The 25,636-nt window shown below is 37.4% G+C and overlaps 1 protein-coding gene across 1 annotated transcript; it reads right to left on the bottom strand.

The window, feature by feature from the left end:
* Positions 1–22,349: 22,349 nt before the first annotated feature.
* Positions 22,350–25,427, bottom strand: LOC145125123 (transcription initiation factor IIE subunit beta-like). The gene is made up of 5 exons (XM_079060610.1): positions 25,250–25,427; positions 24,773–25,066; positions 24,006–24,137; positions 23,799–23,915; positions 22,350–22,811 (listed from the first exon to the last, which is right to left on the bottom strand). The coding sequence occupies exons 2-5, from the start codon at positions 25,037–25,039 to the stop codon at positions 22,473–22,475; spliced, it is 855 nt and encodes a 284-aa protein (XP_078916736.1). The 5' UTR covers positions 25,040–25,066; positions 25,250–25,427; the 3' UTR covers positions 22,350–22,472.
* Between the last annotated feature and the right edge of the window lie 209 nt (positions 25,428–25,636).

Raw genomic sequence — 25,636 nt, 5'->3', positions numbered from 1 at the left:
TTAATTGGTTTAGAAACTCCTAGATTCTTTGAGATTCATTGAACTTTCTTCAATGGCATGTTTCAATCTCGAGTGTGCCCTTAAAGTTTTGTGACTGGGATGCCGAGGATCACAAAACAAGGTGTGAAGTAACCATGCAAATTACTTGGTACCCTTAATGTATTACCCCTCAATCGATGTGCCGGTTAACCACACACGCTCCATCGATACTATGATAAACATTAAGTCACCCTTTACCTACCTTGTTAAGTTCAAGTTAGTGTGCCGGTTAACCACACACGCTCCACTAACGACTTAAACAAAGTGTAAAGTGTAATTTCATGGATTAGCACCTTATTCACATTTTCCTAAAATAACTAAGATTGGGAATTCAATAAAGTTTAGTTACTTTAGTATTATCATTATACTTTTAATGAGAATTTATAAGTCCTTGTCCTACCCGTTCGGCTAACGACCCTCCACCTATCAAGGAAGCGGTGGGTGAGAGTGGACACCCATTAAGTTGCCATTTTATAGGCAACAACCTTATACCCCCTTATAGACCGGCTTCGTGAATGAGGCGTACTAGCGGTAAGACGACTTGATCTTATACATATATAAATATTATTAAACTTATAATATTATAAAGTATAAGGGTTGAATTTTAACTTTTAAAATTCTAGGGGTTGGAACTAAAGTTTTTAATATGACTTTACATGTTCCAAAACTTGAGGGGAAGTTTTGTAAACTTTCAAAAAATTTCATTTCTCATAACTTATGAGTTAATGGTTATTAAAAATGAAGACTCTTCATTTTTTGTAACCTATGTGTTCTTTTAATGGTTATTTATAAATGTGACTTTTGGTTATCCATAACTTAAGAACTAGTTATGGACTCCATTAAAACACATAAAGATCAAGAATTAATCTAATCAATTATTAGCACATAATTTCTATGATCTTCTAAACTCATATGTTTATGAATGTTCATATCAAAAATTTCAAGAATCGTAAGTACATATACAAAACTTGAAATTTTGATACGGGCTTTTGAACAAAACTTCGATTTTCAAGTTTTTTTTTTTTTTTTTGCATCAAGTATCAAATAAACAAACCAGGCTCTGATACCACTCATGGGTTTTGAGCATTCTAACACTCCTATGGTGTACATGCAACCCTAGAAACCTTGGATCTATGTTTGACTAAGATACATGCAAATAATTATTTTTCCAAGGTTCTTATCCTAACTAGCATGACATTGGATACTTGAATCAAATAAAACTAGTAGAATTACTTACCTTGTAGTAGTAGTTGGTTGCTTGGAGTTTGAGAGCCTAGCACCAATAATGTGGATGCCTCAAATGGAAGTCACAAATCACCATAAACTTGGAAACTTGAGAGAATAGTCACAAACTTCTTGAAATCGGCCCTCTTGGTTTACACACATCAACTAGTCTTATTTCAAGAACCAAAGCCTCCTTTATATAGTGTGGTGGATTAGGGTTACATCCATGTAAACCCTAATACCCATGTCTTTTCATTTTCATGAGATCCATGGGTTAAAGCTCCGTGGAGTATCCATGGACTTTCCATGCAAGCCTAGCTCATTCCAAATAAGCATTAGCCCACACTATATAAATACAAGAGCCCATATTTAATTAGTCATACTTTTGATATCTAAATTAATTCTAAATTAATTATAGATCAACACTAATTAAATAATATGATTTTATATTAATATATTAGAACTTATAATATAATAATAAATCATAACTTATATTATTCTCAAAAGATTATCCGTAAATTGTTCGGGTGAAGTGCAACCCAAATGGACCATGTCGGGTCGGGTCAAGTACATACCAAATATAGTTATGGACTTAGACACTATCTCCAACAGTTTCGAGTTGGAGAAGCATGGACTCGACGAGTTGGTAGACCAACTCGGCGAGTCAAGTCAACTGGAGGTTGACTTTGACCGTTGACCTTGACCAAGTTTGGCCAGGGTGGACTTTTGGAATATTGTGGCCTAAATGTTACTTTGGGTATTGAAAGTTCGATGAGCCGAAGGATCAGCAGTTCAGAAGTTTCCGGCTACCAGTCAAAAGTGTTCAGCTAGTCTTCAGCAGTGCGAGGTGAGTCTGCTCACTGTGTACCTGGCTCTACGGCCACAATGCCGGCCCATTATGTTTATGCTTATGGATATTTGTAGTAGGAAGACCCGGGGGTTATCCCTAGGCACTTATAGTGATTTGTTCGGATTTAGATCCGTTACCGGGGTTAGCCCGATGCAGTTTATATGTTCCGGACTTCGGTCCGATGCCGGGTGGTACCCGAGGCAGTAGTGGATGTGTAGTTATACTTGTTGTCTTTGTGATACTTGTATGTGGCTGGTAGGGAGGTGAGTCGGGCGAGGTCCCGTGTCTCATCACTAGCCGAGTATGGACGGGGTTCCGTATCTCATTAGTAGCAGAGGAGGGGCGAGGCCCGAGTTAGGAGGGAGGTGAGTGTGGGCGGGGGCCCGTATCTCACTATCAGCAGGAGCGTGGATGGGGTTCCATGGCTCACCAGTAGCAGGTCAGGGGCAGGGCCCAAGATAGGCGAGGCCTTACATCAGTAGTACAGTAGAGTATGCTTAGCTTTATGATATGTGTTATGTTATATGCTTGTATTTGTTAGTAGCGGGCGAGGCCCTGAGACAGGCGGGGCCTAAGAGAACAGATCTGTATACCGAGCGGGGCTCGATGCCAGGCGGGGCCTAATGCCAGGCGGGGCCCGATGCAGTGGGCGGGGCCCAAGTTAGTCCGGACTACGGTTCGATGTCGGGCAGGGCCCGATGCAGTGGGCGAGGCCCAGTATGTGGTATGTGGTAGGTTGGGGAACTCACTAAGCTTCGTGCTTACGGTTTTCAGTTTTGGTTTCAGGTACTTCCGGTAGCGGAGGGAAGAGCTCGGGGTGATCGCATGGCACACACACACAGCAAAGAAGTTTAGCCTGGGATGTTTACTTTGATAAAATGAACAAGTGTTTTGAAAAAATACTCTGATTTTTTATATAACCCTTTTAGTAATGTTTTAAAAAGAAATTTTTGGTCATGATTTTTGGGATGTTACAAGTTGGTATCAGAGCCTTGGTTTGAGGGATTCGGGCACGCTCTCGGGTGTGTATGGACTCAAACTGAGGAATTGGTATGAAAATTTTCAAAAGGAAAATCATTTTTGGAAAAAGAGCTTTGAGAAAAGAAAGGAATTTCTAGAAAAAGAAAAGAGTTTTGAAAAAGAAGAAAAGAGGTGTGGTGCATGCAATCAGCCGAGCTCAAGTAAGTACCCCAAAATACCCATACAAGTTATGTTATGATATGCTTATTAGAACTGCATGCTAGATTAGGACTAAGGATCTAGGAGGATGCCTTATGTGCCTGTTATATGTGTATGAGCCTTATGAATTGCATGTTAGGTGAGACCCGTGGGCGAGGCCCGTAAGATTTTAGCAGCGCAGGTGGGACCTGGTAGAGACCTTAGAATCAAGTTAGGGGATCGAGGATCCCAGGATTTAGAGAGCCAGAGTGGCAAAGTAGACAAAGCAATTTTAGTTAGCCGAAGTTTCCTTCGGAAGTCGCTGAGAGCGATGGAGAGATGGAGTTTGAGTTCAATAACCGGTAGGAGTCCGGTACTCAAAGTAATGGCATATTAGTTGGGACTAGGGTGGGCTCGGTTCGTCCGGAGAACGGATCAAAGACAGCAGAATCTTCGGACAGGGACAACAATAAGGGGATCCGTGAGTGGAAGTAGTTAGTTGCTGAGAGGTGCTAGGCCACTAATAGCAGGAGTAAATAATCTCAGAGTGAGTGGTTTGACTCTATTGCGCAGCTCTCGTTTGAGTCTAACCGTTGCAGAGATGAGTATATTACTCGAAGGATTATCTGGTCCATTCGCTGGGAGGGGTATCCAGCATCAGGATATAGCAAGAGGAAGCATTCAGTAGGTATCAATGAAGTGACCAGCACTGCAAGTGGCTGGAGATGTAGATACAGCAAAGGGTATGTCCTTCACAAAGTTAGGAGAAGGAGTTGATTGTGTACTGTTGCCTTGGGAAGGCCGTAGCGACACAGAGTTAAGGGGTGAGCCCCTAAGATGTCCAGCATAAGTACTCGAGGAGTACCGAAAGGATTATCAGTTGAGAAAGAGTCGTGTTCTCAGGATTGTTGGTGAGCAGAGTGCTCTCGAGGTTCTTATCTTCAAGGATTAGTTTGATGGGTTTTGAGCATTCTAACACTTCCTAAGTGTACATGCAACCCTAATAACCTTGAATCTATGTTTTCTCTATATACATGCAAATTTCTTTTTCAAGGTTATTTCCTAACTAGCATGGCATGGGGATTACATAAAACATAAAAACTAGTAGAAATACATACCTTGTTGTTGCTTGGATTCCTTCAAGACTTTGTGAGCCTAGCACCCCAAATGTTGTGCCTCAAATGCTTCACACAACACCACAAAACTTGGAATAACTTGAGAGAATGTCACTTAGCCTCAAAATCGGTTATGCCCTCTCTAGAAACACTTAGTGTACATTTTGCATGCTATAGGGTTTCTTTTATAGTGTGTCATAATTAGGAGTTACAAATGTAAACCCTAATTGTCATGACTCTTCATTTCTCATGACCCATGGGTTTGTAACTCCCATAGACTATCCATGGAGCTCCATATGGTTACAACCAAACCCATAAACCATGGATCATTAATCCACCATAAAAGAATTGATGATTGTCATAATCAACCCTATATATTTAATTAGTCTCATTTTGATCACCAAATTAATACTAGATTAATACTTGATCAATACTAATTAAATAATACTATTATTAATATATTAGAACTTATAATATATTAATAATCATAAGTGCCTTATTCTCTCATTTAGTCTATCCAAGTATTGCAATGTCATGCAACCCAAATGGACCATGCCGGGTCGGGTCAAGTTCATACCAAATAAAGTTATGGACTTAGACACTATATCCAACAGTCTCCCACTTGGATAAGTCTAATAACTATATTTGCAAATATGACTTCAAAACCTGACTAGCAATCGTAGCTCTTTCAAAGTCTCTCGGAACTGAGATGATGATGATACGCCATTTAAGATAAGTGATCATATAATCCTCTGTTCTCATGATATCAGCCGGACAAACACATGGAACATGGTCTTACTTATTGTCCAGCATTTGTTTCTCGATCTCTGATTTGTTTCGACATAGAACTAAATTGAACACATCAATTAGGTTCTGACCGGGCCCCGTACATAAGTCAAAACCAAATCATCGAGGGGCCCAGATATCGCTTCTATTTCTAGAAGGAACAGATAAACTTCGACTGATATGCTTGTACTAACTACTTGTTGAATTATTCACAAAGGCACGTTTTATAACATCGAGTTACCAATGCGTTTTCGTACAATCAATGAATAACCAACTCATAGTCAACAACTCATATCTCTAGGTTTGAAGATTCATATGATATTACCGTCTCACGATCACTCGAGATAAATTCCATGAAGTGATGCAAGTGAGCGTGGGTTGGATCCAATACTCAGCCCTTATGAGTACTCATGAATGTTGTAGCAACCATTGCATTGTCCAAAGCACTTTTAGACAAATCATACAAGCCAAATTCATGACAGTATTAAATCAATACTTACTTCCAAAGTTTGACTGACTGTGGATGGTTTGAATAATAACATAATTATTCTGGAAGTAAAAACATGCAAAATTGAAACATAGTAAACAATCAACACAAGATAGTAACACCTTACTCATAAATAAATAACAACTTTTATTTATCATCAAATGTCAATTACATTTTACAAGTTTCAGGAATCTAATTATTGAAACTAATATCATCCTTCAGCCCAATGCGCCTCGCATGCTGTAAATGCTTAACCCTGCTCAGTCCCTTCGTGAGGGGATCTGCCGGGTTCTCATCTGATGATACCCTCTTTGCCACGAGGAGTCCTTCTTCTATTCTATGTCTGATGAAATGGTATTTTCTGTCAATGTGCCTAGATCTCCCGTGATCTCTTGGTTCTTTAGCCAAAGCAACCGCACTTTCGCTGTCACAAAAAATTTCCATTGGCTCCTTTATAGCTGGTACAACTCCAAGGTCTCCGATGAAGTTCTTTAGCCATATCGCCTCCTTAGCTGCTTCACTTGCTGCTATGTACTCTGATTCACAAGTAGAATCAGCTACTGTCTCCTGCTTGGAACTTTTCCAAGTAATTGCCCCTCCATTTAGGATAAAGACCCAGCCTGACTGAGAGCGGAAATTATCCCTATCAGTCTGGAAGCTAGCATCGCTATATCCTTCCACTCTCAAGTCATCACTGCCTCCGAGGGTAAGGACCCAATCCTTAGTCCTCCGCAGATACTTGAGAATGTTCTTTACCACTGTCCAGTGTGCTTTGCCAGGGTTCCCTTGATATCTACTGACCATGCTCAAAGCAAAAGCCACATCAGGGCGAGTACAAGTCATAGCATACATGATCGAGCCCACAGCGGAAGCATATGGTATATGACTCATTTCAGTTATCTCAGCCTCTGTACTCGGACTCTGAGTCTTACTCAGGTTGGCATTACTCTGGATTGGTAATTCTCCTTTCTTGGAATCTTGCATACTGAACCTCTTCAGTACCTTATCCACATAAGTACTCTGACTAAGTCCAATTAGTCTCTTACTCCTGTCTCTTAATATCCTTATCCCTAGGATATAGGCAGCTTCCCCAAGGTCCTTCATAGCGAAACACTTCCCAAGCCAAGACTTAACCTCTTGCAAAGTTGGGATGTCATTTCCTATGAGAAGTATGTCATCCACATACAACACCAAAAAGCTGACTATACTCCCACTGGCCCTCACATACACACAGGACTCATCCTCACTCCTAGAGAAGCCAAACTCTCTGACCTTCTCATCAAAGCAAAGATTCCATCTGCGAGACGCTTGTTTCAATCCATAAATGGATTTCTCAAGCTTACACACTCTATTAGGGTATTTTGGATCGACAAAACCCTCTGGCTGAGCCATGTAAACATCCTCAGCCAATTTCCCATTAAGGAAAGCGGTTTTGACATCCATTTGCCATATTTCATAATCATGAAATGCAGCTATGGCTAACAACACTCTAATAGACTTAATCTTAGCTACTGGTGATAAGGTCTCATCATAGTCAACTCCCTGAGTTTGAGTAAAGCCCTTCGCAACCAATCGTGCTTTATAAGTGTGTACTTTCCCATCCATGTCGGTCTTCTTCTTGAAGATCCATTTGCACCCAACTGTCTTACGACCTGGTACATTGTCAACCAAGTTCCACACTTGATTGTCATACATGGACTGAATCTCGCTGTCCATAGCCTCCTTCCATTTAGTAGGCTCAGGGCCTGCCATGGCTTCCCTATAATTATTAGGTTCATCCAAATCTATTAGTGTACTATCACTAATAAATGTATCACCTTCAGTGGTGATGTGATAACCATAATAAAAATCAGGTGTGTTCCTCACCCTAGTGGAACGTCTTGGAGGTACAGACTCATCTATCGGCTCAACAGGAGTTTCCTCCTCAGGTTGGTCGATAGTATTTGAGGTTCCTTCACCGCTTGACTCTTGAAGCTCTTCAAGGTCAATTTGCCTCCCACTGTCCCCTTGGCTTATGAATTCTCTCTCACGAAAGACTCCTCTTCTTGCTACAAAGACCACGTTATCACTGGGTCTGTAAAAGAGGTAACCAAAGGATCTCTGTGGGTAGCCGATGAAAATACACCTCTCACTTCGAGGTTCAAGCTTATCATGAGTCTCACGCCTCACGAAAGCTTCACAACCCCAAATCTTGATGTGTTCCAAATTGGGAACTTTCCCAGTCCACATCTCGTGAGGTGTTTTGGCAACCTTTTTAGTAGGGACTAGATTAAGGATATGGGCAGCAGTCTCTAAAGCATACCCCCAGAAAGAGATTGGTAACGAAGCTCGACTCATCATGGAACGAACCATATCCAACAAGGTTCGATTGCGCCTCTCAGCCACACCATTCAACTGTGGTGTCCTGGGAGGTGTTAATTGTGAGACAATCCCGCATTCCTTAAGATAGTCAAGGAACTCAATGCTAAGATACTCTCCTCCCCGATCGGATCGGAGCATCTTGATGTTCCTGCCCAATTGATTCTCAACTTCCTGTTTAAACTCTTTGAACTTTTCAAAGGTTTCTGACTTATGCTTGATTAAGTAAATATATCCATATCTACTGTAATCATCAGTAAAAGTCACATAATAGCGATTAGCATCCTTTGTAGCAACTCTGAAGGGCCCACACACATCCGTGTGTACAAGGTCCAACAAACCTTCACCCCTATCACAAGTACCTGTGAAGGGTGACTTTGTCATTTTTCCAAGTAAACAAGACTCGCAACTATCATCTGACTTGAGGTCAAATGATTCCAAGACTCCAGCCTTTTGGAGTTGGCCTATGCGCTTCTTGTTAACATGTCCAAGACGACAATGCCACAAGGATGCTTTATCCAAGCTATCTGAAGAATCAATACACAACACATTATTTCCTAGATTGTCTACAACATTCACAGCTTCATATACACCATCACAAGGTAATGCTTTAAAGTAAAATACATCATTGTAATAAACATTAATAGCACCATTTTTATTATCAAATGAAAATGAAAAACCTTGTTTGTACAAGCCATGAAAAGAAATAATATTTCTCGCCATTTCGGGCGAGTAACAACACTTATTCAAATCTAACATTAACCCATTATTAAGCAATAAAGAATAAACTCCTATCTTGGTAACAGGTGATGCTTTCCTGTTGCCCATGACTAAGTTTATCTTCCCGTGCTCCACTTGCTCACTTCTTCTTAGTGCCTGCAAATCAGTACAAATGTGAATACCACAACCTGTATCAAGCACCCAAGAATTAGCATTGGATGAGTTGTTAGACAATATTGTGTAAATACCTGTATGGGTGGGTTTAACCTTCCCATCCTTTACATCTTGCAGATATTTGGGGCAGCTTCGCTTGAAGTGTCCCTTATCTTGGCAATAGAAGCATTGTGCTTCCTTTGGGTTTGAAGAAGGAGTAATGGGACCTTTCTTTGTCCCACTTGAAGAGGCACCATCAAGAGTCTTACCCTTGGTACCCTTTGAAGGGTTTTCCTCTTCTTACCCTTTCCCTGCCCAATAGCCAGAACAGGGGCTGTTGAAGGAGTAGAAGTAGTAACCGCTTTACCCTTAAGGCCATTTTCAGCTGTCCTTAAGAGTCCTTGAAGTTTGCTAAGTGTGACTTCCTCCTTGTTCATGTGATAAGTCATACGAAACTGATCATAACTTGGAGGTAAGGAATGGAGAATGATGTCAATCGCCATTTCCTCAGGGAAGTCAACATTTAGCTTCAGCAACCGGTCAACGAACCTTTGCATCTTCTGCAAGTGACCGGTGATGGGTTCACCATCCTTCATCCTTGCGGTTATCATGGAGGAGATGATTTCATACCTCTCCTGACGCGCGCTCTGATGGTACCTTTCCATCAGATCCAGTTGCATCTCATAGGGGTAGAAATCTTCATAGGATTTTTGAAGTTCGGGAGTCATGGAGGCCATCATGATGCATGCTACTTTAGTAGCATCCTTTTCATGTGCAACAAACTCCGCAAACTCTTCAGGAGTAGCAGTGGCTTCACTCACAACCTTAAGCTCCCTATCGAGGACATATTCTTTGTCCTCATAGCGGGTAATCATTCTGATGTTTCTGATCCACTCATTGAAATTGGATCCATCAAAGATGACCTTGCCATACAAGTTCATAAGGGAAAAGGAGCCTGTTGGGTTTGAGCCAGAAGCATTGTTGGAAGACATCTGAAAGGAAAGAAAGACAAGTTTCATTAGATTAAGAATCCTTAATAATTCACCCAAATGAAATATTAAGGCTAGGATCCAACAAACTATTTATAGTTGGAAGAGGGATGTCGTAATCCATACTATAAAATATTTGAAGGTAGGTAAATGACGATTTACCAATTTCCACCATAAGAACGAAATATTTTATTATTAGGTTTTATTGGTTTTGAAACTCCTAGATCTTTTGAGATACATTGAACTTTTCAATGGCATGTTTGAATCTCGATTGTGCCCTCTCAAGTTTGTGACTGGGATGCCGAGGATCACAAACAAGGTGTGAATAACCATACAAATTGACTTGGTACCCTCAACAATATTACCTAATCGATGTGCCGGTTAACCACACACGCTCCACCGATCTATAATAAGGTCAAGTTACCCTTTGCCACTCTTACTAGTCCATGTTAGTGTGCCGGTTAACCACACACGCTCCACTAACGACTTGGTAAGGTACAAAGTGTAATTTTATGGGCTAGCACCAATTTCACATTTTCCTAAAGTAACTAAGATTGGGAATTTATAATGTATAGTTACTTTATAATTCATTATACTTTTAATGAGTATTTAAAGTCGTATCCTACCCGTTCGGCTAACGACCCTCCACCGATCAAGGAAGCGGTGGGTGAGAGTGGACACCTATTAAGTCACCATTTTATAGGCAACAACCTTATACCCCCCTTATAGACCGGCTTCGTGAATGAGGCCTACTTGCGGTAAGAATGACATATTCTTATACCTATCTATATAATAAAATTATAATAATAGTATAAGTGTTGATTTTTAAACTTTTTAAAAATCTAAGGTTTAATTTGGAATTAAAGTATTAAAGTGTAAGACTTTTCAAATTCCAAAACTTGAGGGCAAGATTTGAAACTATTCCAAGTCTCTTCAATTTGTAACTTATGAGTTTTAATGGTTCATAAAAATGAAGACTCTTCATTTTATGAAACCTCTTTAGTTCTTTAATCACAATTTAAAGAAGTGACTTTTGGTTATCCATAACTTGAGGACAAGTTATGGACACCATCATTGCCATTAAGATCATGAATTAAACACACATGGAGGTTACACATAATTCCTATGATCTTCTAAACTCATATGAACACAAATTCATGTCAAGCAATTTCAAGAAAATCATATAAACATATACAATACTTGAAAATTGATAAAAGTCATGTAAAATGGGTTAACATAATCATTATCATTTTGAAAAACAGATTTTACAAGTCCAAAACAGATTGGGATAATGATCTTAATCCATTTCCAGCAACAAAACTCGAAAAAACTGCCCAGCACGCTCCTACTCGCCGAGTGCATTATTCTACTCGTCGAGTAGGATGAATTTGTTCATGGACTCGGCGAGTCCTCCCCATGGACTCGGCGAGTCCAGTCGTCAGAGTGCAGAATTTTCGATTTTTTAAGCAGTTTTGCAACAAGTATACAGAAAACAAACCTGGCTCTAATACCACTGATGGGTTTTGAGCATTCTAACACTTCCTAAGTGTACATGCAACCCTAATAACCTTGAATCTATGTTTTCTCTATATACATGCAAATTTCTTTTTCAAGGTTATTTCCTAACTAGCATGGCATGGGGATTACATAAAACATAAAAACTAGTAGAAATACATACCTTGTTGTTGCTTGGATTCCTTCAAGACTTTGTGAGCCTAGCACCCCAAATGTTGTGCCTCAAATGCTTCACACAACACCACAAAACTTGGAATAACTTGAGAGAATGTCACTTAGCCTCAAAATCGGTTATGCCCTCTCTAGAAACACTTAGTGTACATTTTGCATGCTATAGGGTTTCTTTTATAGTGTGTCATAATTAGGAGTTACAAATGTAAACCCTAATTGTCATGACTCTTCATTTCTCATGACCCATGGGTTTGTAACTCCCATAGACTATCCATGGAGCTCCATATGGTTACAACCAAACCCATAAACCATGGATCATTAATCCACCATAAAAGAATTGATGATTGTCATAATCAACCCTATATATTTAATTAGTCTCATTTTGATCACCAAATTAATACTAGATTAATACTTGATCAATACTAATTAAATAATACTATTATTAATATATTAGAACTTATAATATATTAATAATCATAAGTGCCTTATTCTCTCATTTAGTCTATCCAAGTATTGCAATGCCATGCAACCCAAATGGACCATGCCGGGTCGGGTCAAGTTCATACCAAATAAAGTTATGGACTTAGACACTATATCCAACATAGTTTTGGCCGAATGATTGGGCGGAAGGTCAATGAAGGTGATCCCTCGAGGATCGGACTCAGTAGGAGATGAATTCACCGGTCAGAAATGTTGTGGGCAGATTGCAAGATTGTTAGCCGTAGCTGACTTCGAGGACGAAGTCTAGTTTAAGTGGGGGAGAATTGTAACACCCCGAATTCAGAAGATCCTTGAAAAGGAAGAAAACCTCAAACGAGGAAGAGACTCGTCGAGTAGATGGAGTGACTCGACGAGTAGGAGCGCGTTTTGGGTCGCGGGTTTAGTGACCTACTCGACGAGTCAGTAGACTGACTCACGAGTTGGCCAGGTTTGAGGAAAACCCTAAATGCGGGCCTTGTACCCTATTTAAAGAACATTATAGCATTCCCTCAGCCTCCTTACTACTCCCTCAAGTCCAGAAACGAAACCCTATCCATCCAACTCCATTCTAGACCATTGTGAAGCTAAAAGTTGTATTGGTGGTGCACTTCTTGGAAGATTGGAAGCAAGGAATGAGGAGGAGAGTTTAGATCCAGCATCTACTTCATTTTGGCAATTAATAGAAGGTAACAAGTTGTTACCTTGAGCATTCATTTGATAGATTTCTTCATCTTGAGTTTCATGGCCTTTTCTAGCATATTGGTGGCTAGTGTTTGCATGGGGCACGATCTGAAGTTTGCAACTTCAGATCTGGACTCCCCAAGGTCCCTAATGCATTAAAGTTTCAAGCTTTTAAGACATGAAGCCCTCCTCCTTAGTAAAACCCTTCTTTGTAGCTTAGTTTTATCCTTTGGGAACTATTCACACGTAAAGGTTGCAACTTTACGTGGAAAGCATGCTCTAAGAGGATGGATCTACCTTTGGGAGAAGCTGTTGGGCTTGGAAATCGTCTATATAGATTGAGACATAGAGGGACTCGGCGAGTCACTTATGGGACTCGGCAAGTCAGTCTGCTTTCTTGCCCTAGAATCCTTCTGTTAAAGGGTATGAGTTGATTTGGTATGGGAATCAATCAGTCTGGGTCCATAGCGGGTATGAGGATCATCGTACTCGCGAGTTTAATGAGGAACTCGGCGAGTCTAAGGCAATCTTCTTAGTTTATGAAGATGGACTCGACGAGTTGTTCATACAACTCGGCGAGTCATAGTCTGGACATTCATAAGAGGGAGATGAACTCGACGAGTTCAAGGAGGAACTCGGCGAGTCGGTTGAAGAAGGTCCCGATTATAAGACTGAAGGAGAACCCGTCGAGTTCTTGCTAGACTCGACGGGTAGGATCGGTGGTTGTTTCGAGTTGGAGAAGCATGGACTCGACGAGTTGGTAGACCAACTCGGCAAGTCAAGTCAACTGGAGGTTGACTTTGACCGTTGACCTTGACCAAGTTTGGCCAGGGTGGACTTTTGGAATATTGTGGCCTAAATGTTACTTTGGGTATTGATAGTTCGGGGAGCCGAAGGATCAGCAGTTCAGAAGTTGCCGGCTAGCAGTCAGAAGTGTTCAGCTAGTCTTCAGCAGTGCGAGGTGAGTCTCCTCACTGTGTGCCTGGGTCTACAGCCACAATGCCGGCCCATTATGTTTATGCTTATGGATATTTATAGTAGGAAGACCCGGGGGTTAGCCCTAGGCACTTATAGTGATTTGTTCGGATTTAGATCCATCACCGGGGTTAGCCCGATGCAGTTTATATGTTCCGGACTTCGGTCCGATGCCGGGTGGTACCCGAGGCAGTAGTGGATGTGTAGTTATACTTGTTGTCTTTGTGATACTTGTATGTGCCTGGTAGGGAGGTGAGTCGGGCGAGGTCCCGTGTCTCATCACTAGCCGAGTATGGACGGGGTTCCGTATCTCATTAGTAGCAGAGCAGGGGAGAGGCCCGAGTTAGGAGGGAGGTGAGTGTGGGCGGGGGTTCCGTATCACTATGTCTTTAACTTTTTACATATTATACTTAATTTATTAGATTTAATATGTTGTTGTATGTAAACCATTATCAGTTTAAAGCTACAACTTTTAAACAGTTTGAACAAAATACTTAAATTGTTAATTTAATATAACATTACAGTGTCAACTTAAATATAAATTTCAGTTCCACTTAAAAAAACCCAAAGAATATTTTTTGAATAGTTAAAAGTGATAAATTGTAGTGCTAAATGCAAAAACTAAATTATAATTTCAATTTAACGAAACTATTTCCTAAAGATATTTTTATAATCGCAAAAAGTTTTCAAATAAATAGCTTAAAATAACTTACAATAACAATGGTTTAAAATAACTCTATATAAATGATTATATTGTTACCTTTAAAATCAAAAAACAATGTTTGATGTTTTAAATAATTATAATGATAGAAATTAAAACGTTAAACAAATAAATTTAAAAAAATTAATTAACAACAACAACAACTATATATAACATTAAACCATATATTATATTTAATCTTATTCATGAGTAACTCGCGGGTAGAAGTCATTCAAACGATTGAGATTATGCAGTTATAATAGATGCATATATTATCATATAATTCAACATAATCAATATATTATATCATTTTAGTATACAAATTATTATATCAAATACAACGTTATTGTTATATTTAGAAAAATATATATTGGTAAAGATTTCAACTATATAGTTGTTTATGCGCAACGCGTTGGCGTTCGTCTACTATACTTATAAAAAAAACATTTTTACTTGCACCATATGCATTTGAAACCTCCATAACTTTTTAATTTCTTTTTAATAATTATTATAAATTGGTTAATAATGTTAGATTAATACAAAAACTAAATTCTAATAATAAATTAACTAAACTACAATATTAAAATATCATATTTTATTTCTGTTTATAAAATTATGACTTTAATTTGTTAACATATGATAGTTAACTTATTATTTTAGACATTTTGTAGTATGTAAGCAATTTTCATTTTAAAGTCACAACTTTTGTATAATTTATTATTTTATGCAAAATAGTTAAATTATTAATTTCAATATAATGTTAAACGGTTAACTTAAATAAAAATTTCAGTTAAACTTGAAAAAAATCGAGAGACTATTTTATAAATAGTTAAAAGTTATAAATTATAGTGTTCAAGCTAAATTGTAATCCGAATTTAACAAAAAAAAATCATGAAACTATTTTTTAGAATCATTAAGATTTTTCAAATAAATAGCTTAAAAATAACTTACAATAAGAATAATTAAAAGTAATATTATATAAAAAATTATAATGTTAATGTTTGTTGTTTTAAAGAATTACAATCAAAGAAACTAATAATATTCATCAAATAAATTTTAAAAAAGTTAAATTTCTAAAACCAAATTAAAATAATTAAGAGTTTCCAAATGTGTTATTTTATATAACTTGCAACAACAATAGTTAAAATTAACATTATATACAAAATTATATTGTTACCTTTAAAAACAAAAACAATGTTTGATATTTTAAATAATTACAATGATAGAAATTAAAATATTAAGCAAATAAACTTTTTAAAATTAATTAATTATAACAACAACTATAAATATCATTAAACCATATATTATATTTAATTTTATTCAGGATTAACGCGCAAGTACAGGTCATTGAGACAATTGAGATTATAGAATTTTAAAAGATATCTACATGCATTATCATATAACTAAAAACTAACAATGTTTATACGAACTTTTATAAGATTTATTATATAAGAGTTAACAACGTCATTGATAGATTTAGAAATCATGTATTTGTAAATATTTCAAATATATTATTGTATTCTAGGCAACGCGCGAGTATTCGTCTAGTTTTGAATAAAACTCAACAATATTTTTCTATTTTATTAATCTTAGGTCTTATTTCCCGATATTTATAAATGTCACATTTTGTCTTTCTAATATTCTCTCTAAATTACTATAATTTAAAAACTATAATTTATTAAATTATTAAAATTATTAAAACAATGGTTAATAAACACAAAATTAGTAAAAATACAAACATTTCATTACTTGGAAATAGCAAAGTGCACTGAGAAAAAAAAAACAAAACAAAAAAAAAAACTATGAAATCAAGTCTAGCCGAGATAATTTTTCTTGATGTCCACCTTTATCATTAAAACCATTTGGAGGTTGTCTCCCGAAAGATGGTTTGTGCTTTCATCAGAATTTTCGTATCTTTTGAGTGTTATTTTTACTCGTGCGTCTTTTATTTTTTGGCCAATTTTTTTTTTCAAATGACAAACATTTAATGAAATTCAAGTTATATTGTTCGAAGCTCATTGTCATTTTCTTGTATTTTCTCTTATTCGCTAAATCCCAATGCATTTGAAGAATGTCCATTTCCCTTCCTTTTTGCTTTGTCCCTACTCATCGGGCGGACAATTTCTTTAACCAAGCTCGTCATCTTCATTCAAATCAAACCCGACACAAGCATCAGAATAAATTATGTAACTGTTATGATGTTTTTTTTTCTTCACATTTTTTGTTGTGGCTAAAGCCTCTTTCTTTTGCATATATTTCCATTTCAGACTTTTTGCTAAAAGTTTCCATATGGTCATTATATTTGAATGGTCTTCCATTGTTGCCTTCTTGAAATAATTGATACGCCTCTTAGGAGAATTTTTGAATCACTTAGTCCACTTTTCCTTTGGCTTTTTAGGTTGTTGTAGAACTCGTTTACTTTTGTAACAATCTTGCATATTTCCTAAAACTCTTTATTCAGTTGGTGTTTATTACGTAGTCACCAAGCTCCATTTCTTCGAGAAATCTTACGGTAATGTGTAGCCAAAAATGATTGTAACACCTTATTTTTTGATTAATTATCTAGAAAAATGAATTTAATAAAGAATATGAATAATGAGGTAATGAGGGATAAACTTTTAAGGTTTTATAAGGGATTAATTAATTGAAGGGGTTACAAAATTAAAGTGATTAGTTAATGAGAAAAAGTTAATAAATGAAATAAAATAAAATAATAAAAAATAAAAAACTAATAAGAAATATTTGTAGTTGTAACATCCGTTTCCAATTATTTTCATTTCCAGTTTTAAATAACAAAATATTGCAAAATCAGTCCCTACGCATGGCGTACTTGATGCGTACGTTGGGCGTAGGTCACTTAAGATGGATGCAGACTTCATCGAGTACGTAGGGCGTATGTGAGGAGTACGCAGGGCGTACTTATGTAGACCCCAAACCCTAAATTTTAGGGTTAAGCCCTTATTTAAGGACCTTAAGTCCCTTAAGGCCTCCCCATATTCAGCCTCCATCCTACCCAATCAGTGTTTCGAAACCCTAATCCTTGATTAGCTTGTGTGATCCTCTTTTGTGTGTTCTTGGTGCATAGTGAAGGAGTAGAAGTTTTTCCATGAGGATTGTTGTGGCTATAGCTTAAAGATTCAGGGCCTTCGTTACCTTTTCAAGCTTCTGGAGGTATAAAGCTCTTACATTTATGGTTCTATGGCTTAGATCTAGACTAGCTTTGAGATTTGCATGCTTTTGGTCGCATGGTTTGGTTCTTGTGAGTAAAAGCTACTACAAAGCTCAAGTTTGTCACTTTATGTTGTTTTTAAGGATCTTGTGTCATAAAAATGAAGTCTTTGCTGCTATTTCTCACTCATGCAAGAGTTTGAGGTTATTAAAGAGTGTTATAGACTTAGGGTTTGGTTTTAGGCTCTATTAAGCCATGCAAAAGCTTGAATTTGTTGACTTTATTAGTTAATACCTACGCAAGATTAAGATCTGCGAGTTGGACGTTTAGTCTTTAGGTATTAAGAGCTTAAAAGGTGGTTTTGGACAACAGAGGATTATGCAGGTCGTAACCTCTGGGTATGCATGGCGTAACGGGTTTAGCCCCAAATCCTTTTCTGTTGAAGCTCAGTGTATAAGGAAGCAGTACGCATGGCATACTCCGAGAAGTGTTCTTGGGCCATTTTGGGCCTTGGGCCATATTTGGGTGTGTCCAGCTTGAAAAGGGTAAAATAGGCTTTTACCCTAGTGGGAGAGAATATGAAATGGACATTTGATTATGGGTTATTACCCTAATTATTAATTAGGGTTGGTTGTGGATATGTTCAGTGTGAGGAGCCTTTGTAGCAGCAACTCGAGTGTGTGATTTGTTTATTATCGGATTGAGGTGAGTATTCTCACTATACTATGTAGGATGCTAGTTGTCTTTGTGATACTTGCATGAAAGACCTCGGGGGTAGCCTGTGGCATTTGTATGAAATACCATGGGGGTAGCCCATGGCAAATGCATGAAAGAACATGGGGTAGCCCATGACACTTGGATGTTAGACCATGGGGGTAGCCCATGGCACTTGGTTGTAAGACCCTAGGGGTAGCCCATGGCATTTTAGGGAAAAGACCATGGGGGTAGCCCACGGCAGTTGTATGCAAGACCATAGGGGCAGTCTATGGAAATGTATGTATGGTATGTGCTATTTTGGGGAACTCACTAAGCTTTGTGCTTACAGTTTATGTTTAAAATGTTTTCAGGTACTTTTGGTTCGAAAGGGAAGGGCCCGACATGATCGCACAACATCCACCAGTGTTCTTCATTTTATGATTTTGGATTGTACTCTAATAACTATTTTCTACATTGACATACTTTGATAGTTTTGAAATGAATGGTTAATGATTTTGGTTGATTTTAAAACAAAATTTTCTACTTAGTATTTTTGGGACGTTACAAGTTGGTATCAGAGCCTTGGTTTGAGGTATTTGGGAACACTCTCGGGTGTGTCTGAACTCAAACTGAGGAATTGGTAAAAAGAAAAAGATTTTCCAAAAAGTTTTTATAAAAGAAGGGGTATGATGCGTGCAATCGGCTAAGCTCAAGTAAGTTTTTCCCAAAATACTCATACATGTTTATTTGTTCTAGTATGTGTATATGTGAATAACATGCTAGATTAGGGCTAAGGATTTGCTCAGAATCGCATGATAGGATGCTAGGAGAGATGGCTTTGTATGTTGGTTGTATGAGCCTTTAGAACTGTATGCTAGTATGGATTTTAGATGATATGATAGAGCGGCCTGATTTAGGCAGTGCACTGGTTAGAACTCGATGCTCGAATGTTGCCTGCTCTGTGCTTTTAGGGACCTCCACTAGTATCAACTAACTATCAAGAGAATATTCTAGGTTACCTATTACAAAATTTAGATGATTTTAGAAGGTTAGGTTTAACTCTATTGTGCAACTCTTGTTTGAGTCTAACCGTTGTAGTGTGAGACCTTGCAATCGAAGAATTATTTAGTTTATGTTGCATGTAACTGTATTCATGAGGTAGTTAGTGGGTATTAGTGGGAGTTTCTTTTGCAGCTAATGGCAGATAGTGGTGTGAAGGGAATCCTAGGAGAATTTAGGAAGTATAATTAGCTTGGAAGATGTGTTGTTTAGCAGGATGGTCGAATGATTGGTAGTAAAGGAGTCACTTAAGGGAATCGGGATGGCTCTTGAGGAAAGTACGGATAGGTGTGGAAGGTAGTATTGGGCATGTACTACTGAAAGCACAGGATTCGTACTCAAGACAAGGGAAGTCGTGAGGATACTAAGGAACTCGCTAAGCGTGAAAATTCTTCGAGTGTTTTCTAATGGTTACACTATTTATTTTCAGTATGGTGGGCACTCGAGGTGGTTCAGGTATTGCTGAGGAATCGGGTTCGGGCTCTGGAGCCGGACCCTTGGACAAGCAGATGCGAGAGTTCATTTCGACAAAGATCATTCGTGGTATTCTGGAGCAGACTCCTATGATCTTTGGTACGATCAAAGAGGAAATTATGGATTTGTTCTGGGCACATTCCGTACTGAGATGGTGGCTATGGTGGGTGCACTTTCTCTCACTTTCCAAGAGTTTCGTGCATGTGGGGCTCCTTCACAACCTCTTGGATTTTGGATCTCTTTAATGCGTGTGGTAAGTCGAATAATAATACTTTAATTTAATCATCTTAGGATATAAATCTTTTTAGTTTTAATTTTATTTTTATGTTTCTAGATGCAAGGATTTGTAACTTTCTTTGGCCGAGTTGCGATGTTAATTGACCAAAATGCCCAAGCATTTCATATGTTCATGTCTGCCCTTCTTCAGGTAACATTTTTGTTTCATTGACATTAGTCTTAGTCCAATTACAACCTATTCTGTCCTGTCTTGTTATGTACTGTCATGTCATGCTAAATGCAGTACAATATGTTCTGTCATGACAGTTGTTTGGCCGGTCAAGATTATTATACGGAGAGTTGGCTATATTTGTATTTCGAATCTTGGGTGTGAAAACAAAGTCGAACAAGATTCAACCGCCTGGACCGCCATTTCAACTCAACCTAGCTAACTCGGTCAAGGAAAGTCACTTAAGTTGACCTCACGACGTGAGCAGCCTTCTCTCACGTCGTGAGACCCTTTGTCTCACGTCGTGAGCACAGTCTGAATCCAAAAATCCAACAATTTAAGTCCTTAATCAATTAAGCCTTTTACCCTAACTTTCCAGAAGGCCTTATAACTCCATAATATACTTAAAAGTTGATGCTTTATGGGCATGCATGTCCAATACATGTCTAGATCTCATTTGGGACCAATATTGAAGAGATGATCATCCAATTTTCATGCAAGGTTCCAAAACCCAACCATTCACTAGATCTGAACTTCATGGGACTCTAAGGACCTTTATAACCCATAAAGTTGTCAACTTTATGGTTTCCATTCATTCAAACTTGCTCAACCAAGGAGGCAAGTGTGACAAAGCTTAGATCTAGCCACAAACAATAATAAATGTGGAAGCTTTGACACTACAAGGTTCCATAAGCAATGCAAGGTGATGATGATGATGATGATTCCTTGCAAGCATTTTCCAAAGATCACCTTCTTCTTCTTCCTCTCTTCTTCTCTAAATCAAGAAATACTCCAAAATGGCCAAGAACCAAGCAAGAGATGAAGGCTAGGGTTTTCTGAGGTGAAAGAGGGTTTGGAGGCTGATGATGAACCCTAAAATGGGTTTAGATGTGCTTAAATACGAAGGAAACCCTAAAAGATCATAGGCTTGGGTTGCATCAGTTCTCACGTCGTGAGCCCTTATGTCTCACGTCGTGAGACCAGTCCCGAACAAACGTTCCATATAAACCCATCTCACGTCGTGAGTCTCTATGTCTCACGTCGTGAGGCTCATTTTATTCCAAAATCCAACCTTTTGACTCCTTGAAACCCTAATTCGATTCATCCAAGAAAACGGGTGTTACATGTGATGGCTTCGTGTCATGACCAACATAAGGCTGTGTCGCTACTTAATGACATGGCACACACCACGACCAATAAGTAGCCACGTCGCAACCCTCCAGAAACCCCAAATCGAAATCAACTTAGATCAAGAGATAAATCACATACCAGAAATCATGTGTTAAATATGTGTATCCTCATTAAACTTAAAACTTACCCATTGTTGTTTAACCTTTTTCATGATTACCTTGTACATATTGATGCAAGAAATCAACATGACTGCATGCGGGGTTAGTCTACTGATTTTTCATTTATGAAGTTATTAATTTTGAACATGGGTTATTTTTTTCGCTTATGTTTTAAAAATAGTTCCTTTGTAAAACTCTAATTATATATTTTTGAAAGTTTAACGCAATGACAAGATAAGGTTAGGTTTGGGTTTGTCTACTGATTGCGAGAGTAGTCTACAGATTGGCTTTGTGGCGCAAGATAGGGTTAGGTTTGGGTTTGTGGCGTAAGATGCTGTTAGGTTGGTGAAATTGATTGGGAAAAGTCACGAAATTATTGATCATGTTGGGGGTCATATTTGGCATAACCATGATATAATATTGTTGAACATTCTTATATTGAAATTATAGGGCGGTGAATAGGGCATCAAGGCAGGGACAATAAACACCGGATTTTGGTTGGGGTAGTTGGAATTTTTATCTTTATTTGAGGTTTCTTTGAACATCCTTTGTTACTGTTCCACTCACGAATTTCATTCCATTTCCTACCAACCATACCCGTAATCCTAAAACATTATACAAACACAGGTCTTAAACAACTCTACACTACCTAACCTTTAGTTGCAAATTCAATCAACTAACCCTAAACAATCATATAAACCAATCTATAATGGAATTAAAAAAATAGATGATAACAGCAACGCCAATACTTAAACCTGAGACCTCACTTACTGATCCTCAGCATACATTCAAGCATAAAAAACTGATACATATACGTACACATAAAATCATCCACTTGAATATCAAATCGTGACACATATTGAAAAAACATTCATAATCCATCATCCATTTTTGTTTTCTCATTTATCGAAACATTAACATATACAATAGCAAATCCAACTAGCCATTAAGGTTGCGGAAGAGCTCGGGAAGATGGGCGTTTGTGAGCTTTGTGCGTTTACTAATCTCAGTCTTCTTCTTCTTTTGTTTTGGTTTGTTATAAATATTACCATTTTGTGCCATTACTCTTCTTTTAGCAGTGTTAGTTGCAGGTTTCATTCCATTCTTCTGTAGGTCCCGCTCAATGTCCAACATGTCACGTGGCAGTTCAATTGACCTGAATAATTGTTTCAATTCATCATCAACTTTGATGGGGACACGTGGATCATTAGGGTAAGCTATGTCTTCTTGTGAGTCAAAATTTGATAGAAGCCATATCTGTCTCGCAGCTTTCAAGGCCTAAAAGTTGTCATCAACATAAAGTTCATTAGGAATTATAAATTTTTTACTTTTATTTTATCGGTAAATTACATTTTTGGTCCTTGAGTGTAGCTGATTTTTTTTTTTACAATTTTGGTTCTTAAGATGACGTTCTTGTAATGTTTTGGTCCTTGCTCCAAGTAAATGACTAATTTTGGTCCCTGAGTATAGCTGATTTTTGCAAATTTGGCCCCCAAAATTAACATTTTACATTAAATATGGACCAAAAACGTCAAATAAAACGAAAATTGCAAGAGAAAACTTTTTGGGACCAAAATTGCAAAAATTAGCTATACTTAAGGACCAAACATGTAAACTTATCTTTATTTTATTATTTCATATTGGGTCCCTAAATATAGCTACTTTTGCAGTTTTGGTCCCAATAAGTTCTCTAGCAATTATGGTCCTTATTTGAGGTTCTTGTAACGTTTTTTTGTTTTTGTCCAAATAGAATGACTTTTTTGTCCTTGAGTTTTGCAAATTTGGTCAAAAAAATAGTCATTTTATTTGGAAAAGGGTTAAAAAACGTAGCAAAAATCTTAATAGGGAACAAAACTGCAAGAGAAAACTTTTTGATATCAAATTGACAAACAGTTATACTTAGGGACCAAAAATGGAATTTTATTTTAAAATAAAATACAATTTTGGTCTCCGAGACCCGAGTATAGCTGATTTTTTCAATTTTGATCCCAATAAGTTGACTTGCAAATTTGGTCCTTATTTGAGGTACTCGTATTGTTTTGGGTCTTTGTTCCAAGTAAAATGACTATTTTGGTCATTGGGTATAGCTGATTTTTGCAACTTTGGTCCCAAATATAATCATTTTACTTGGAACAGAGACCAGAAATGTTATAAAAACCTCAAACAAGGACCAAATTTGCAAAAGAACTTTTTGGGACCAAAATTGCAAAAATCAGCTATACCCAAGGACCAAAAAGGTAATTTTGGAGGTTGGAAAGGAAATACCTGTAAATCTTCCATGACAGTTGGGTAAGCATCCTTAAGATCAGCAACAGCAATACCTTCTGCAAATGTCCGAACCAAACGGAGTAATTCTTTTTGGTCTCTCACATTATGCTTCGACTGTAGATAAATAAATTAAAAAAAAAAATCCATCAAAGTAAAGAGGCATTAGAAAAATAATGATGTCATATAAAAGATTAAGATTATTACCTTGTAAGAGAAGCGTTTTCCTTCATAACTAACTTTTGGATTTTTTGTTAAACTCTCAAACACAGCTCTGTTGCCTTTCACATCAACATAACATGCTTCATTTATTTGCTCTGCTGTGAAGGATTGCCTTGACTGTATGTATATAAAGAAATTAATTTAAAGCTACAGAATCTGACTTAGATTGTAAAATGTAAATATCACACAAATACTGTGAATTTCTGGTCAATAGAAATCACCTGAATGGCTTAAACCAACAATATTATCTCAAGAAATCCAACATAAACCAAAAACAAAGCCAACCATTTTGGGGGTTATAAACTTATCATCATATCATATAATCAGATTAAAATTGAAAACAATGAAAACAAAAACAAATGATGTGTCAAGAGAATATGGAAATTGTTCTTTTACAATGTATGAGCCACAATTCTACATTAAATTAAGTAAAAAAGTAAGAAGCAAGTGAGGCAGCAGGAAGCAACCTTAACTATGAATTCACCAAGAAAAAATACTTTGAATTATATAAGTATGATACAGCTTTAACATCTTTTCTTCTATGTAGTCAAAATCTGTTTTTCTCTTTGGTTTGGGACACCATAAGTAGCCTACATATTTCTCGAATCTCAAGAAAATATTTCCATCAACATGGTTCTTGAACCAATCTAATGACCTATAATGGTATACTACCATACATGATAAATACAGAAAGATAACTGTAACAACCAACTTAACAAGTACAAGAACATGTAACTATGTAAGATTTGTACCTCAAACAGCAGATCAATCACACGTTTGATCTGAGCTCCAACAGGGCCCTTCCTTATATTATTAATATGCTGCAACCTCTCAGTGTCATTAGAGAATTTAATTGGAGGAGAAGGTAATTTGGTCGAGGTGTTTGCAGGCACAACTCTAGGAGCAGGTGTTGTTGTCTTGGTGGTTGTTTTAGAACCTGCAGCAATGCTCTTTAGGGTTGATTGGCATTTCTCTTGTTGCTTCTTGAACCTGTCCAGACTTTCTTTCAGTGACCCCATTTGGGCACTAGTTACTTCTTTACCAAACTACAGATACATCAAGAACGCGATTCAGTCGACCAAATTGAAACGAAACCTTTGTGAAATTGAAAAAGGAACACGAAATCGGAAATCAATATACTTGAATTTTGAAAAAAAAAAAAAACCATGATGTTTTCGTTTGAACATAATCGGATGATAAATTAGGTCAAAATATGAAACCCTCCCCACCTACAATCGCGCCTCTAACCCTTGACTGTCGTGTGAGTACGTCGACCAGATTATCACGACGACTTGCTGCTCCGTCTATAAGCCACGACGACTGCCTTTCCGATTCCCTGGTTTTCCTCTCCGATCGATCTGCAGTTGCTGCGCTCCTTTCCTCTCTATTTTATGTTCTTGTCTGAAATTGACTAAATAATGGAAAAGTAAGCCCTTATAGGCTTATATACTGTTTCGATTTAATTTTTACAAATTAAAAATGGTTATATCAAAATTACATTACAACATTTTGATGGTATTTCACAGCTTTTTTTTTTATATATTCCCAGACTTCTAAAGAAATTAACAATTATACCCTTCATTTAATTTTAAAATATAATTAAATATTCAAAGACA

This window comes from Lactuca virosa, chromosome 7 (assembly GCF_052849685.1).
Source record: "Lactuca virosa cultivar CGN04683 chromosome 7, Lactuca_virosa_CGN04683_v6, whole genome shotgun sequence".
NCBI classification, from domain to species: Eukaryota; Viridiplantae; Streptophyta; class Magnoliopsida; order Asterales; family Asteraceae; genus Lactuca; species Lactuca virosa.
This window is presented reverse-complemented; position numbering and strand designations above follow the sequence as displayed.

Bases quoted from the DNA above. Each gene is read 5' to 3' on its own strand.
- LOC145125123 (XM_079060610.1), bottom strand. From the start codon at position 25,039: ATGGGGTCACTGAAAGAAAGTCTGGACAGGTTCAAGAAGCAACAAGAG. The intron at 24,138-24,772 runs GTACAAATCTTA...ATATACATACAG, and splicing joins TGATTGATCTGCTGTTTGAG to TCAAGGCAATCCTTCACAGC. The intron at 22,812-23,798 runs GTATTTCCTTTC...GACAACTTTTAG, and splicing joins CTGTCATGGAAGATTTACAG to GCCTTGAAAGCTGCGAGACA.